A 17,555-nucleotide genomic window follows, 5' to 3' on the forward strand; every position below is an offset into this window, starting at 1 on the left:
CGACATACGGATGCAAGTAAGGTTAAAAGTAATAGACAGAAGACGATACAGCATGCTAACACCAATATAAGAAAGTGAAATTGGCTTCATTAATAGTGAACAAAATAGATTTCAAAGCAAAGACGACCACCAGGATATAAAAGCTCATTTCATCATAAAGAGATAAGTTCATCAAGAGGACGTAACAATCCAAGTGTTCATACACCTGACAGCAGTTTCCAAACACAGGAAGCAAAAGTGGTAGAACTGCAAGGAAATAGAGACGATTCCACAATTACAGTAAGAAATTCACTCTGACTTTATTTTGCTCCTTTTTTCAAGCTTTTTAAGGTAAAAGCTTAGATTATGAATTTGAGATCTTTTGTCTTTGTTTTCATATGCAATGAATGATAGAAAATTAGAATGATTTCATTCTAAGAAGTGATTTATATCAAGAATTTTAAAATACTCACTTTTGTGTTTACTTCAAACTATTTTGAATGTTCCTGGATGTTCATTTTTGAAACACTGATTAACTTAAAATATGTTTTAATGTCCAAATGTCTGGTGATTGTCTTGTTATCTTTCTGTTATTACTAGTTAATTTAATTGTATTATGGTCAAAGAATATACTTTGTAAGATCTCAATCTTTAAAATTTGTAGTATTTGTTTTATGATCCAGGATATATGGTCCATCTTGTTGAGCCTTTCATGTAACTTGAGAAGAATATATATTCTGCTGCCTTTGAGTGGCATGTTTTCTTTCATTTTGACTTTTTTAACTTCTTTGTTTCTCCTTTTCTCTTTTTTCTGGGTTATTTATACATGTTTAGTATTCTATTTCAATGTATCCATTGTGGTTTTGATGACATCTTTGCATGTTATTTTACTGTTTGCTATAGTGATTACAAAATACTTTATTTTTCCAATGTATTTATAATTAGCATTCTACCACTTTACTTTCAACATAGAAATCTTCTATAGGTCCCTTTACACTTTCTCTTTTATGCTACCATTTTGTTACATGTATGTGTACTTTGTAATCAAATTAGAAAGTATTATATTTTTGCTTTAAACTGTCAAACATTTCTTAAGGGACTGAAGAATTCAGCATTATTTCAGTGCTATTTTGAATTCTCATGTCCTTCTCTCCTCCACCTATTGCTATTTTTTTCCTGGAATCCTCAATTAGGTGGAATGATACATCTGTCTGGGTTTGATAATTACATTTTAACAGAATGAGAGTAGCATGTGTTTATTTCATCTTATGAAGAAACCAGAATGCTGTTGGCAGGCTTTTATTTATAAATGAAATATATTTTATGGCTCTAGGAATATTCAGACTTTCTGTTTCATTTTGTGACAGTGTCAGTTGGATTTTCAAGAAAATTGTCCATCTTGTCTAAGTATCAAATTTTTGGCATGATGATGTCTGTAACAGCCCTTCGTTATGATTTAAGGGGCTGCTGCACATCAATGATACCCCCTCTTCCATGACTGATTATGGTAATTGGTGGTATTTCTGGTCTTTTTTTTCCTTTAGAAATACTAACTGGTAATTTAGAAATTTTATTAATACATTCAAAGTAATAAAATTTGAATTTATATTTTTTTCTCTTTTCAGTGAAGTCATTGATGTGCTGTTTCCTTTTTATACCTATTTTATATAGATGATGAATTTTAAATTTTTTGTCTTGCTTTATTTAAACATTTGAAGCCATACATTTACCAATAAAGACTGCTTTACACACAAAGTATATAAACAAGCTTTGGGGTGTACTTGCATTATCATTCAACTTGAAATCTTTTCTGATTTCTCTGGTTTCACATTTGATCTATGGATTATTCACAAAAGCATTAATTTCTAAGTATTTGCATTTCTTTTTTTACTGATTTCTAATTTAATTCACGTTGGTCAGAGAACATATTCTATTAATTCAACTCATTGACATTCATTGAAAATTTTTATGCAGAAGAGTACAGTCTACTTGAGGAATTATTTCATGTGTAATTGAAAAAAATGCATTATGTAATTGTTGAATATAGTGTTCAATAAATGTAAATGAACATAAATTAAGGCAATTTATTGATAAGTTTGTTTTAATCTCCTATATCCCAATTGAACTTCCTGGTCCTCCTTAATCAGTTATTGAGAGAGGATTGTTGAAATTGCCAAAATATTTATTTAAAGCAACTCTTTCAAAAAATAAAATTTAATCTTAGTATTTAAAAATTAAAACTTAGAATTCCTCATGTTGAGAGAAGCAAAATTAAGGGACTTCATGTCTTACCTCTCTTATTTAAACTAATATAAAAAAGGAAAGAAACATCCTCCCTTTAAATAGTTTGATTCACATATATTCTTAATACTTGTTGAAAGGTTTGTTCAGGTAATAACAACATCTGCAAAAATATTACTCATTATATTTTTACTGATGAAATAACTTGGAGGATGATGTAGTAGTATGCTCTTAAAGATTCCTTAGTTATATTAACATATTTCAGAAAAATGAGAAAAAATATATATATTTCATGAACCATATGTAACTTGGGACATTTTTCATACAATGCTAAATGTGTTGAGGTGTTATTGTATAGTAATTATGACCATGAACAGACAGGGATTAATATTTTGAGTTTCCATTAGGAACCACATTTTAAACAGTTATGACTCTGTGCCATTTTGTAATAATCATGATAATTCTGTGAAGTGGTGATAAAGTGCCAACTCAGTTCCAGTAAGGTTCATTAGGATGTATGTGTGAAGGAAACCAATTCAAAATACCACAATTTGTTTGACCTCATGGCTACAGCAAAATGGTATTTTGGTTGCAGGGGGCAGCGGGGAGCCTTTTGACCACTTTTTAATAAAGTGCCAGTATCAGCACCTTGGACAGTGACCAATTAATTACGTAAGTATTGCCTCTTAGTTTGTCAAAAGCCTTATAGAATGGCTTAACTGATCAGTGACAATTCAGGTTGTTGAAATCTCTGAAGTCTGTTTTAAAAAGACTTCCTAAACAGGATTATCAGAATAGCTAAGCATAATATAGTAAACCCAGCTCTGTTTTGTTTTTTAATCTTCTCAAGGGAACCACTCATGTTCAGAAAGAGGGGAGGGGATTTATTTTCTTTTCACTTTTTGTCATTGTACGATTTCATGCAAACCCATTTTGGTTCAGCTAAAGCCCTTTCAGCTCATTCTCAGCAGCAATAGAATAAAATGTCAACTAAGCATCTGGCTAGTGACAAGTTTGCTATTGAGCAAATCTGTGTAAGCCATTTCCCAGCACCCATTTACATAGTAATTCTTTTAATGTCAGCATATTCAATTTTCTATGGCTGGTTTTTGTCAGACAGTTTTTCTGCTCTAATCTTGCCACGTCAGTTGGGTTTGATAAAATAGTGATAACTGGTGAATTATTTTGCCTTTGACAGCTCTGAAAAATTAGTTTGGACTGCCAACTATATGTGTTTTGAGTTGGGGGTGGTGGAATGATTACTATTTACATACTTATTTGGTCACCCATTACAAAGGTCCTTAATAAATAAATGAACACTGTATACGGCACTATGACAAACACTTTGGTGTTATATGTATTTTATGTCTGTACTGAGGAACACAAGGTTGTTGTGTTCACGCTGCTGTGTGATCATCGCAGCAAATTGTGGTTGAAACAGTGAATGCAGAGGTAAGAGCCAAAGAGGAAGCAGGTGCAGGCAGGGACCAGCCTGTGAAGCCTGGGGGGGGGAGGTGCCTGTGCTTTTTGGTGCAACAGGGAGGGAGTCTCTTAAGGCTGTTAGCTGGGGGGGGATATAATGATCTGCCCTAAGGCTCATTCCTGCGCCTTCTGCTGAATGTTTTGCACAGGAGCAAAAGGAAGCATTGTGACAGGTCCAGTTAGGAGGTTATTCTAGGATTCCAATTAAAAGATGATAGTGGAGATCATTGAAATTAAGAGAAGTGTATGCATTCGAGACATATTTTGACACTGTGTTTTAGAGATAAAATTAATAGGCCTTAGAAGGTGAGATGAGTGGGAGGGAGTAAATAAAATTGAGAAACCAGAGGCGAGCACTGGGGCACCAGTGAGTTTTAGTTTCTTGCCATCAGATAAAGAGGAACTGTTTGCAAAAGAGACTGAAAAGATATGGGAAGAAAAAACAAGTTCTCTTCATTCCTTGAAACAGAACAAGAGGCCTTAACAATGAGAGGAGGGGCAGACTGGGAATTTTCACAAGACAAACACTTAAATACACAGGCACATATTGGAGATATTTCAAGATCGGTTCCAGACCACCACAGTAAGGTGAATGCTGCAATAAAGTGAGTCCAATGAATTTTTTGGTTTACCAGCATATAAAAGTTAAGTTTACAGTATGTTGTATTCTAGTAATTATGCAATAGCATTATGCCTAAAAAAAAAAAAAAAAAAAAGCACATGCCTTAATTAAAAAATATGTTACTAATTAAAAACATGTTAACCATTATTTAAGCACCAGCAAGTTGTAATCGTTCTGCTGGTGGAGGGGTCCCACCTTGGTGTTGAGGCTGCTGGTGATCAGGGGGTGGGTGCTAGAATGTGGGGTGACTGTAACAAATTCTTAAAATAAGATGACAGTGAAGTTGACACTTTGATTGACCTTCCCTTCAATGGACGATTTCTCTGCAGCATGAGACACTATTCAATAGCATTTTACCCACAGAATTTCTTTTAAAATTGAAGTCAGTCCTCTCAAACCCTGCCGCTGCTTTATCAACTAAGTTTATTTAATATGCTAAATCCCATCATTTCAACAACCTTCACAGCATCTTCACTAGGAGGAGATTCCATCTCAGGAAACCACTTCCTTCGTTCACCCATAGGAAGCAGCTCCTCATCCTCTCAAGCTTATCATGCAAGGCAGCAATTCAGTCCCCTCTCCAGGCCCCACTTCCGGTTGGAGTTCTCATGCTGTGTCCCCGATGTCTGCAGTGACTCCCCCATGGAAGGCTTGTGGCTCATCCAGGAGGGTGGGAATCAACTTCCTCCAATCTCCTGGGAGTGTTGATATTAATCTCTTCTCATGAATCATGAATGTTCTAATGGCACCCAGAATGGTGACTCCTTTCCACAAGGTTTTCAATTGTCTTTGTCCAGATCCTTTAGGGGAATCACTATCTGAAGTACCATTGCCTTATATGAAATGTGTTTCTTAAGTAATGCAACTTGAAAGTCAAAGTGACTCCTTGATCTGTGGGCTACAGAATGGATGAAGTGTGAGTGGCATGAGATCAACACGAATCTCACTGCAGATCCCCGTCACAGCTCTTGGGTGACCGGGGCATTGTCAGTGAGCAGCCGTATTTTGAAAGGAACCTTTTCCCTGAGCAGTAGGTCTCAACAGTGGGTTTGAAATAATCATCATTAACTATGTTTCTAACACATGCTGTCTTTGTTGTTCCATTTCTAAAGCACAGAGTATATTGAGCATAATTCTTAAGGGCCCTGGGATTTCAGAATAATAAATGGACCTTGGCTTCAACTTAAAGTCACCAGCTGCATTAGTCCTAAAAGAAAGTCAGACTATCTTTTGAAACTTTGAAGCCAGACATTGACTTCTCCTCTCTAGCTATGAAAGTCCTAGATGGCATCCCTTTCCAAGCTGTTTTGTCTACATTGAAAATCTGCTGTTCAGTGCAGCTACCTTCATGAATGATCTCAGTTGGATCTTCTGGATAATCTGCTGCAGTTTCTCCATCAGCACCTGCTGCTCCACCTGCACTTTCCTGTTGCAGAGATCTAAGCTTCTTTTCTTATACTCTATGAACCAATCTCTGCTAACTGCCAACTTTTCTTCTGCAGCTTCCTCGCCTCTCTCAGCTTTCAATGAACTGAAAAGAATTAGGGTCTTGCTCTGGATTGGACTTTAGCTCAAGGGAATGTTGTAGCTGGTTTGATCTTCTATCCAGATCACTAAAACTTTCTCACATCAGCAATAACGCTGTTTTGCTTTCTTACCATTTGTGTGTTCACTGGAATAGCATTTTTCATTACCCTCCAGAACTTTTCCTTTGCATTCATTCACAACTTGGCAAACTGTTTGGTGCAAGATGCCTGGCTTTGAGGCAATCTCAGCTTTTGACATGTCTTCCTCATTAAGCTTAATTATTTCTAGCTTTTGACTTAAAATGAGAGGCATGCAATTCCTCCTTTCACTGGAACACTTAGAGGCCAGTGCAGGGTCAATAACTGGCCTGATTTCAGTATTGTTGTGTCTCAGGGAACGAGAGGGGGAGGAGAGACTGGATGATGGCCAGTCAGTGGAGCAGTCAGAGCACAAAGCATGTATCAATTAAGTTCCCGACCTTATTTGGATGGGTTCACAGTGCCCCAAAGCAATTATAATTTTAACATCAAAGATCACTGGTGGCAGATCACCATAATAAATCTAAAAATGATGAAAAAGTTTGAAATATTACAAGAATCACCAAAATGTGAGACACAAAGTGAGCAAACGCTGTGAGAAAAATGGCACTGATAGACTGCTCAGTGTAGGGTTGCCACAAACCTCTAATTTGTGAAACAGGCAGTTTCTGTGAGGAGCAGTAAAATGAAGAACTTAAAACTAGGTTTGCCTGTATTGGATTTTGACAACATGGAAATCATTAGTGACTTTGGCGAGAAAAAATTTTATGCCACTGTAGGGTCTTGAGTTAAGTTAGGGCTTGCTGAAGAACTGAACTGGAGTTGAAGAAATTAGTATCTGTATAGAAGTTGGACTGATAGATGGGGGGAAATCTGGGAAAAGAGGTCATTTTACAGATGTGGTGTATAGATATTTATTATCATATGTGATTAAATTTGAGCCAGTAGTTTAAATAGTACTTTTTAAAATCATATGAATTTTCCACTTAAGCAGAGAATACCAAACAATCCTTTCCACAGCAGGAATTGTAGATTTTTAATGGAATCTTACTAGAAAATAAAATAGTGTTCATGACACTGAGATACTTGAACCTCACACTTCAAAAATAATAGGCACTTCTCACTACATACCAGTTACAAAACCTTAAAGATTAATACTTATGACAATGACTGAGATGATAAAGTCTACCAAGGGAATTAATCCCTTGATTTGGTAAAAATAAAGGAGTAAAATAAAATTATTTGACACAGAAAAACTGGGTGTGATTTATCATTTTTAAAACAGCATTACTGAGATATAATTCATATGCCTTATAATTCATTTTTGTGCCATTTAAACTGCACGATTCACTGGTTTTTAGTATATTCACAGATGAATGGAGCCAACAGCCCACTTTTAAAGTATGTTAATCAACTCAAAAAGAAATCCCAGCCCTTAGTTATAACTCTCCCGCACCTTACCCCTCACAGCCCTAAGGTGACCACTATCTACTATTTCTACAGATTTCCCTATTCTGGACATTCACATGAGCAAAATCATACACCATGTGGAACCTGGGTCTGCTTTTTTCATTTTGCATAATATCTTCAAGGTTAACCCAAGATGTAGCATTTATAAGTAATTTTTTTTTCCTTTTAATGTCTGAATAATCTTCTGTAGTATGGCTATACCACCTTCTGTGTATGCATGGGCATTTGAGTTTTTTCCACCATTCAGCTATTCTGAAGAATGCTGTTAAGCTTTATGTGGATGTGGCCATATTGTGTTTTTTTTCTTGGGCACACCTAGAAGTGGAGCTGTAGGGTCATGTGGTGACTCTGTTTTAATTGTCAGAGCAACTGCCAGACTATGATTCACAGCAACGACACCTACACCCCCACCAGCAGTGCACAAGGTTCCAGCTTCTGGACACCCTTGCCAGCACTTACTATCTGACCCTGTGGCTCCAGCCATCATAGAAGGTGTGAAGTGGTACCTCGTTGTGGCTTTGCTTTGTATTTCCCTGATAACTAATGATGTTGAGCATCTTTTCATGAATTTATTGGCCATTTCTATCTCTTCTTTGGAGAAGTGACTATTCAGATCATTTTCCCATATTTTAACTCGGTTGTCTTTTTATTATTAAATTGTAAGAGTTCTTTATGTATTTTAGATACAAGCCCTTCATCAGATATGTGATTTGCAAATATTTTCCCTGCTTTTGAGGTGTCATTTTGCTTTCCTAATGGTGTCCTTTGAAAAATAAAACTTTTTAATCTTGATGAAGTACAATTTATTTTTTTCTTTTGTTTCTAGTGCTTTTGGTATCATACCTAAGAATACTTTGTCAATGAAAGGTCATGAAGATTGACCTCTGCATTTTCTTCTTTCAGCACTTACGTTAAGGTCTTTGGTACATTTTCTGCTGACTTTTACGTGGTCTAAGGTAAGAGCCCAGCATCATTCTTTTGCATGTGGCTTTCAAGTTGTCCCAGGGCCATGCGTTTAAAAGACTATTCTTCCCACATTGAATGGTTTTGACATCCTTGTCAACAAATCAACTGACCATGGATGTATAGAATTATTTCTGGGCTCTCAAATTATATTCTGTTGAGCTATATATCTACCCATATACCAGTCTCACATATCTTGATTTCTGTTGCTTTATAATAAATTCAAAATCATGGAGTGTGTGTCACTCTATTTCATTGCTGTTCTTCAGGATTGTTTTGGCTATTCTGGGTCCCACAATTCCATATAAATTTTAGAATCAGCTTGTTGATTTCTACAAAGAAACCAGCTGGGATTCTGATAAAGATTTCTTTGAATGTGTAGATCGACATGGAGTGTTTTTCCGTCGTAACAATGTTGAGTCTTCTGATGTACCAACATGGGATGAGTTTCCATTTCTTCAATCTTCTTTTGATTTCAGTGTTTTGTAGCTTTCAAATGACAAGTTTTATGTCCCTTTTCAACTAAATCCTAAGTATTTTTTTTCATTTTGATTTAATGGTAAATGAATTGTGTTTTTAATTACATTTTCAGATTATTCCTGCAACTGCAAGTATATAAAAACAAAGTGATTTTTGTTATATTGATCTTGTACCCTTCCACCTTGTTAAACTTGGTTATTAGCTCTAACAGTTTTTTTTTTTAAAGTAGATTCTTTAGGATTTTCTATACTGATTGTCAGCTGCCAACGGAGGCAGTTTTAATTATTCATCTCCAGTTTACATGCCGTGTATTTCTTGTTTCTTGCCTCATTGTCTGGCTAGGGTCTACAGTACAATCCTGAACAGAAGTGGTAAGAGTAGACATTTCCCTCACCTTGTGATGTTGGGGGGATGCATCCAGCCTTTCACCAATAAATATGATGTTAGCTCATCAAAACTGCAGATTTATCATTACTATTTAAAAATCAGATAAAGTCCTAAGGGTGGGAATAAAATGCAGAAGGAACAAATTTAGGGTTCTTACTGCTGGATTGCTCTCACAGAATGCATCATTACACCAAGTTTCCATTTTCTTCTATTTAAGGAATTAAAGTTGTGAATCTATTTCTTACTCTTATGCCTAACTTTCAGTTTTTTTCTTTTGATCTTTGTCATGTTTCCAGGTTACAAAGGATATACTTTGAAATTCAACAGACATGATTTTGGAGCAGCTCTAAGGTCATTTTTAGGAGGCCTGTTGGTTCCGGCGCCAGTATTCGCTGTGCGTGACCCCCGCCGCGCCTCCCCTTGGGCCCTGGGGTCTCTGTGCTCGCCCTCAGCCCTCCTGTCAAAGACTCGGCCTTGAGATCTGCCAATCACTGCGAAGCCAAATGTCTGGTGACTCCTGAACTGTTACCTGTCCTAGGAACATTCACTTCAACTGGAACACATCTTCTAGTTACAGTGATAAAAAAAATCTTGCATATCTTTCGAACTTCAGTTAATGGATGATGTGTGTAAGTTTTTGTTGGTGTTTTATCACGTTTCTTTTTTTCGTGATCCTTAGGAACACACTAATGTACTGATGTCTAAAATATTTATCCAAGCTGGCTTGCAAAGAATAGTGAAGGGTACTTACTTGAATAACAGTTTAGAAAGGTCATTCCCTATCTGTTGTCCTTGATTATCACCCTCCCCAGCCTGCTGCTGGTGGTTTAATTATTGTTTTCCCTTTGCAGCCACCCTTAGACAGACCCTAGGCTGGAAAACCATTTGCTTCAAAGGATACACTCCCCATCTCCCTCTGCGGGGGTATTCACCCCTGATTGGAGGGTGCAAAGTCATTTTATTGCTTAAAATTCACATGTGAACTTGTTGAAAGAAAATACTTCACCAACTTCACAAGTAAATCATAATAAAAACATGAAAGGAAGCCAATGCTTCCCAAATTTTTATGTAGCTTTTGAAATTGAGACATAAAATAATTTTACCCTTGCACATTTTTAGATGGTTAAACTCAAATATCACTGTGAATGAATTCTAGTATTCAATAGATAGGAGTTGAAACAATAACACTTTCCTAGTTAACATAACATTAAAATAAATATCGTTCTAAGCATAGACACTAATTCCTAGCAAATCAGACACCTCTAATTATTTTTCCTTAAATAAGCTTAAAATGGACTCAGAGTTTGTTTTCACAATTTAAATTTTAGAAGTGTAGTTCACTTCATCTCCTTATATTTTATATTTTCACCTTATGACTGGAAAAGAAGGAAGGAAATCAGAAGGATTAACATCAGAAGGAAAAGGGGGAAAAAAATCATGCCGAAGCCAATTTAGTAAACCTGGAGTCTCGGTTTTAATGATCTTAATACCTGGTGAGGAACATGACCAAGTAAGCAGGATGCGAAATGACAGCCCGCCTTTGCAGCACCACCGTGCAAGTCCTGAAGTCAGGCTTTCTAGAATTATTATCCAACATAACTTACAGAAAGCAGGGATGTTTAAACTGTAAGGTACAGAAAAATAAAATATATCCACAATCTGTGTATCCTGGTGTACTGCTTTTCTCCTCATATGCAAAGCAGACCCCGTGCCCTGTTCAGCCTGGGAGGAGATTCCTTTGCTCTCCATGGATACCCCCATGTGGGGGGACGGCCGCTAGATTAATATTCTGAGCCTTTCTCCATCTTCTCTTATATTCTTTCCAGGAGAAAAGGACACATGACTGATGAGTCTGACCTCTGGAGCGACCAAGCTTGCCTCGGCCCTTACCTGGTTCTGTTTTGGAACCTGCCTGCCTGCAGAGACCAGGCATCTAACTCTGCCCTCCGTGCCTTCCAATACACAACTGCCCTCAGGTGCCCAGCAAGGTCTGTCGCTTGAAGGCTGAGCATGCCTCACTCTGGAAGACACAGTTAGGGATCACATACAGCCCGCTACTAAGCCGTGCCCACAAACAGAATTTTACCAATAATAAAGGTAATATTTTAATTCTAAGCCAAATCTGAATCTCTCACTTGGCTCTGAAATTACACATAGAGTGGACTGTGACACATTAGTCTGATACAAGTGCAACCATATAATCCAAGAGGTTATAAAAATTCTTCTAGTTTTTCTCAAGAATTTAGATATTATAGAATTTTCTCCTAACATTCACTATTTTATTTGTTGAAGCTAAGACTATCAGTATCTTGGGAGTACAAATCAAATGTCAAGGAAAAGTTAAATGAAAGGAAAAGCCACAAGTCAGTGAACTAGTTTAATTTTTCAATCTCCCTGCTACTCAGCAACCTTACACTTGTATCCTAATTAATGTATGTATATGCATGAATATGTATCTGTAAATATCATTCTTTTATAACAGCAAAAAAATGAATCTCATCTTGATAATTCATTTACCTGAATCCTCTACAAAGCCTACTTCAACTCTCCTATTACACACAACTCTTACATGTCTTAATGACGCATGTCCTCTTTTCATAGGTGTAATTTCATCTCACATGCATTAATTATACATGTTTTAGGGAGCATCTGTGGCAACTGCTGATGAATTTGTTATATCTAGGGAGTAATACTTGCTCAAATATTCTCCAATCCATTCATGCATAAGTTCATGAGTTTCTTTGTTATAGAGGCCACCCTGCCTTCTGTGGTTTTCTATCTCCCCATTTTATATGTATTTTGTGTTCTAAATATAAGTTTTACATTGCCTCTCTTGAACTGGAAGTTAAAATGAGACACACTGTGGCATTCAAAGATGAGGTAAGCCAGACGGGTGAGTGAATACAAAGAAAAGGCACACTCAGTGCACAGGCATGGAACAGTTCAAGTGTGGCGAAATAAAGTCAGGCCAGCCAGGTGGCCACAGACGGGGACAACTGCCATATGGACGCTCTCACCGGAAAAACTGTTATTAACAGTGCATTCAATAAAAGATAAAGATAACATGCTCTAAGGATAGAGCCCAGGCTGAGCCCACTATGGTGTAGGCTTAATTAGGGAGCAAGTAAAGAAAGGAACATTTATGAAACATACATCTGCCTTCAAAAAAGTACAGAAGTCGACCACAGGCCCACAGACGTGAATGCAGAGGAAGAAGGAAACCCAACAGTAACAAAGCATAGATTGTATGAAAAGTTAAAATGTAATTTATAAGATGGGGAGATGCTAACCATATTTGGAAGAATATAAGAAATCTAGAGCATAAATGAAAAACTTAGAATTTATTGTTAGTATTTATAATAGTTTTTTATTAGTAGTAGTAATCATTAATAGTAGCAGTATTTATTATTATTATAGAAGCAAGAATGACCAAATTATTGCACACAAACCAATCAGGTTTCCTTTATCTAGGACTCCTACTTGATGGGACTCTATTACGGTCAGTGAAATAATAAAGCCAAAATAAAGTTCATTCTTATTCTAGTGAAGAAAAAGAGGACAGTAGGACCGTTAAGAGAAGAAATGCTTCCTGGATTGAGATTTCTGAAATAATCCATGTTCTGAAAATCCCTCCCAGTGAATGAGAATGTGCACTAGGCATGTCAGAACACCGAGAGCCGTGAACTTCACTAGCTGAACATGAGAACGCGAGCGGGCGGAGAGCACCCAGGTGACAGAGAGGGCGCTCTGTTGTGCAGAATGGGGGGCAAGGACTGCAATTCTGTGTTTAGAGTAAAGATCAAGTTAAGCAAACGCGCAAGATACCGCCCGCCAGCGCTGCCCGGGCAAAGCCTCGGCGCAGAGGGAACATCCGAGGTCGCCCCCCGGGGCTGCGAGCCGCGGTCCCGCTGCGGGGCCTCGGAGGTGCTGCATTGGACTGTAAGGGCCACGCCGGTTTGGCCTTCCCTGCCGGTGGTCCTGCCAACACAAACAAGCCGTGCTCGCCTAGCGCAGGCCCAGGTCCACCAGTAAAGCTGGGATGCGTCCCGACCTGGAGGCCCACACACCCCGGGCGGCGCTACCGCGCGCACCTGTGCCTGCATGGGGAGCAGCACATTTTGACAGATGAGCTCAAAAGCACATTAGGATTAAACAGTGGGATCCCTGAAAGACTTTCATGGGCTCACAGTTTCCTGCTGTAGGATTTTGACAAAAAAAAAAAAAAATAAGAGGCAACCCCGAGCCTCCTGTCCTGCCTGGCTGGTGGCCCGGGGAGCTGCCATCTCTTGGTCTCACACTGACTTGGGGCTGCCATCCGCGCCCCACCCTCTGTTAAAGTGGCTTTCTCTTTTTTTTTTGCTATTATCTCACCAGATGACGGTCCTTTAGACATCGAGCCACAGTAAATAAGTAATAATATGGTCACAGGCCATGCTTTAGCCACATTTTCCTCCCCTAACATTTAGAATAATGCCCTCTGATACGTAAACTCAGTAATGCTAAGAAAAATTACAAAAAAAAATTTCTCTTTCCATTTTCCCATTTTCTCTTCCATTATTGCCTAAGAATATCTTTTCTCAAAAGGTGGTAGTTACACTAAAAATACACTCTCTGAGAAGAACGGGCATATCAGCCTTCTTTTGACTTCAGTGATTTTCTGCACTGTTACCATCTGCAATTCTTTCCACCTGAATGCACATTAAAAGATTGGAAGTGGGCGTGTTGGGGAGGAGGCGGACGGAAATTATTCTCTGGGCACATTTATTATGGCAACAATGCAATTTAATGCATCTTAGATGGCGTGTAATTAGGTATTAAAATTTCTCATAACTGGAAATGCTCTCAGTCAGGGAGAATTACGGCAGATAACTTCAGCTAACCCGGGAATCATCTGGCTACTTGGAAGGCCTGGTCCAATATATAAAGCACTCCATTTAGGGCAAAATTGATTGGTTCTTCATATTAATTCTCTGCTTAACCATGTTGGGAAATGCAAATTCACATTCAAACTGAGGAGGAAACCAGTAATTCTTTTATACTTTACAATAAACTTATAAAGACACAATATGGCAGCTGAAAAATGATCCCCAAGCCACAACTGACTAAACTGTTTCTAAAGGGTTAAGTATTTCTGTCCCAAATTAAGAGCTTTATTCACTGTAGATTTTTGTTTTAATTCAAATTGCTGCTCCTCTTTTCATCAGTCACCCTTTTATCTACTTTCTAGGATCTTCTCTCTCTCACACAGTGTTTTCAAAGGGAGATTGAGATGAACAGAAGAGTTGGGTAAATTTATCAAATATGCATGGTAGCACCACAACTCCAAATTGTGATAATATTCCATGTTCTTGGCACACATTCGGCACAGCGCAGGCAGACAAGGAAACCATCACAGACTAGGTATAAACGACAGTAAGCAAGGTTAGGGACAGATGGTACAGAGAAGAGGGATTTCAGGTAACTATACATGATACTCTGATTTCCATTTCCATTATAATATTTAGCTATGATTCAGTAAAAACAACTCATGGACAAATGACAAGCCACAAGCAATTCACAAATTCCACAAGGTAACTGAGCCACTGACCATCACCTCAGGATTATGGAAACACTCACTTTGGGCATTTTTCATGGAACATATAACCATGGCGCTGACCATAGGCTGGTGTGAGAGGCAAGCCTCGTGAGGGCATGTCTGTGTGTACAGCTCTGACAGCGCTCAACACCTGAAAACGTGTCTGCCTCATAGTCTACACGACCAAAGGTGGAAGTGTGGGTGTTACCTGAAAACATTTCATTTTGAGTGGAGATGTCACGGTCAGCTCAATAATGAGAATGTGGATTAAGCTTAAGAGAGTCAGTACTTGCTCTTTTGGAAGTTATTCCAATTTAAAATCGAACATATTTAAGCTTATGAAATATAAAAGTACTTTATAAAACTATGAGGGCAGAAATTCTGGTTATGTATCCCACTGTGATACACATTCAATATAATAAAACAAACAGGCAAAGAAAGCCACCGTGCCCGTGGGCTGGCGGACACTCACTTGGCGTGGCGGATATCCGGCAGGGACCTCTCGAGAGCAATACTGTTGCTGACGAAAATGTTGAAGCCATTTTCTCTGTAGGCTGAGTCCCCGTGGTCCTCCTCGGTGAGCGGGTATGGCCTCCCCTGTTCCCCTTTCCCTAGCAGGGGAAACAAATGGATGGTCATCTTTGGGCCCCTGGCACTGTGCTCCACACAAGTCTTCCGCGGTAAGAGTTTATTACATCATATTATTTTATTTAGAAAAAAAGAAATATACTCATGATTAAAAGCAAACAACACAGAAGTAGAGAGTGTCATCTCACCGGACAGAGAGAATCACTAAGATTTTAAGAGTAGGTTTCTTAACATATGTATGCAGATTCTTATATACATACTACTTTATAATTTAATTTTATCCAACATGATTGTATAAAAAAGCCATCTTTTCATTTACTTCCAATCATTATTTTGTCCTACCCAATTTACACCATTCCACTGAGGTTTTAAGCAATTTCTAATTTTCCCTATTATAAACAATGTTGAAATGAATATCTTGGCTTAAATATTACTAGTTATGTGTTTTTGGAAGGGAGAGGATAATTTCTGTAAGTAGAATTGCTAGAATATCTTTAAAGTAATTGTGACAGTTGTCACACATACTCAGAAACACTGGATAATGTTTTGAAATTTACTGGTGAAATGTATTATTCATACTTAAATTTGCCTTCTTTTGATTACTAATGAAATTAATAATTTCGTATTTTATCATTTATATTCCTTACATTATCAAATGACAGTTCAGGGCTTTTTAAAAAACAATTTGTATTTGATTTTTTTTAAAAAATTTATATATTATATCTATTATTGTTAATTACACAGGCTGTAAATATTTTCTAAGTTGATTTCATTTAAGTCTAAGACTCCCAGTTTCCAGGGCTCCAGGAAAGGAGCTTGGAAGGTGCTGCGCCATCCTGACAACAAGCAAATAGCTGAACGGACTGAAAGATCAACAAGTCTTCTTGGATCCCTAAGAGACAGGAGGCTACAGGGCAAACTGCTGCCCCAGGAGAGACAGGGGGCAGAGGCTCAGCAGGGCAGAGGCTCAGCAGGGCAGGGTCTCAGGAGTGCAGGCTGTGGGGAACCAGCGCCCAGATTGGAGAACCTGACCTGTAACCGATGAACTGGCGGCACCTCAGTGCAGATAAACCTGAGAATTACAGACTCCAGGGGACCAGTTACAGGGAGGCTCAAAGAATTCTGTGGGATGCACCCTCAGGAGCTCAGCCAGGTGCCCAGAGTCAATGCTGGAGAAAAGACTCTCTCGTGCTTCCAGTAGGAGGGCGAAAAAAGGGAACCTTCCTCAAGCACCTGAGAGCATTCTGTTCTCCTTGACCAGTCCTGTGCTCAGGGGGAACTAGTTAACTGGGATCTCACCTGCTGGGCTCTTCTCGACCATTCCTGTGCTCAGGAGGAACTAGTTAATGGGAATCTCACCTGCAGGGCTCTTCTCGACCAGTCCTGTGCTCAGGGGGAACTAGTTAACTGGAATCTCACCTGTTGGGTTCTTGACCAGTCCTTCACTCAGGGAAAACTAGTTAATAGGAATCTCACTTGCTGGGTTCTTCTTGACTAGTCCTGCACTCAGGGGGAACTAGTTAATGGGAATCTCATCTGCTGGGCTCTTCTTGATCAGTCCTGCATTCAGGGGGAACTCGTCAACTGGAACCTCACCTGCTGGGGTATTATCAGAGCCCCACTGTCTAGGTGGATGGGAAATACCCAATTCCAGCCCAGTCTAAGCCATCCTCTCCTACCAAAAAGAGGAAAAGCAATCTGAGGGAGTGACAGGATCACCAGGACGGAGACCGAACCCCAGGCTGTGGGCACTCCCTGCCCCCCAACCATGTTAAAAAGGCCTTTGTCAGCACTTCCTTTTACCCAGTGCATCATGTCCAACTACCAAGAAATCAAATTACGAAGCACACTAAAGGGCCAGAAAAAAAAAATGGTTTAAAGAGGCAGGCTACAAGCAGCAGAATCAGACCTGGTAGAGATGTTGGAATGAACAGACAGGGGATTGAAAATCACTGCGATGGATACGCTAAGGGTGCTAATGGATAAAGCAGAGGAGCAGGAACAGAAGGCAATGTAAGCACAGAGAGGGCAACTCAGTGACAGAACACAAAAAAGAACTGTTAGAAATAAAAACAAACAAACATGGAAACAGAAATGATGAATGCCTTTGGGGCTTCTCAGGGGACTGGACATTGCCTAAGAAAAAGTAGCCTTGAAGACCAAAAGGCTAGCAAAGACTGACAAAGTGAGGACAGATTATCCA

General features: G+C 38.6%; 1 protein-coding gene across 4 annotated transcripts in view; it reads right to left on the reverse strand.

Moving 5' to 3' along the window:
• Positions 1-17,555, reverse strand: part of GALNTL6 (polypeptide N-acetylgalactosaminyltransferase like 6) — a 930,232-nt gene that overhangs the window by 515,946 nt on the left and 396,731 nt on the right. For all 4 annotated transcript variants that reach the window (XM_073232816.1, XM_036998902.2, XM_073232817.1 and 1 more), the window contains one exon: positions 15,237-15,375. In XM_073232816.1, the coding sequence (XP_073088917.1) occupies positions 15,237-15,375 (139 nt within the window). The remainder of the gene's footprint in view (positions 1-15,236; positions 15,376-17,555) is intronic.

The sequence above is a fragment of the Manis javanica genome, chromosome 3 (assembly GCF_040802235.1).
Source record: "Manis javanica isolate MJ-LG chromosome 3, MJ_LKY, whole genome shotgun sequence".
Taxonomy (NCBI): domain Eukaryota; kingdom Metazoa; phylum Chordata; class Mammalia; order Pholidota; family Manidae; genus Manis; species Manis javanica.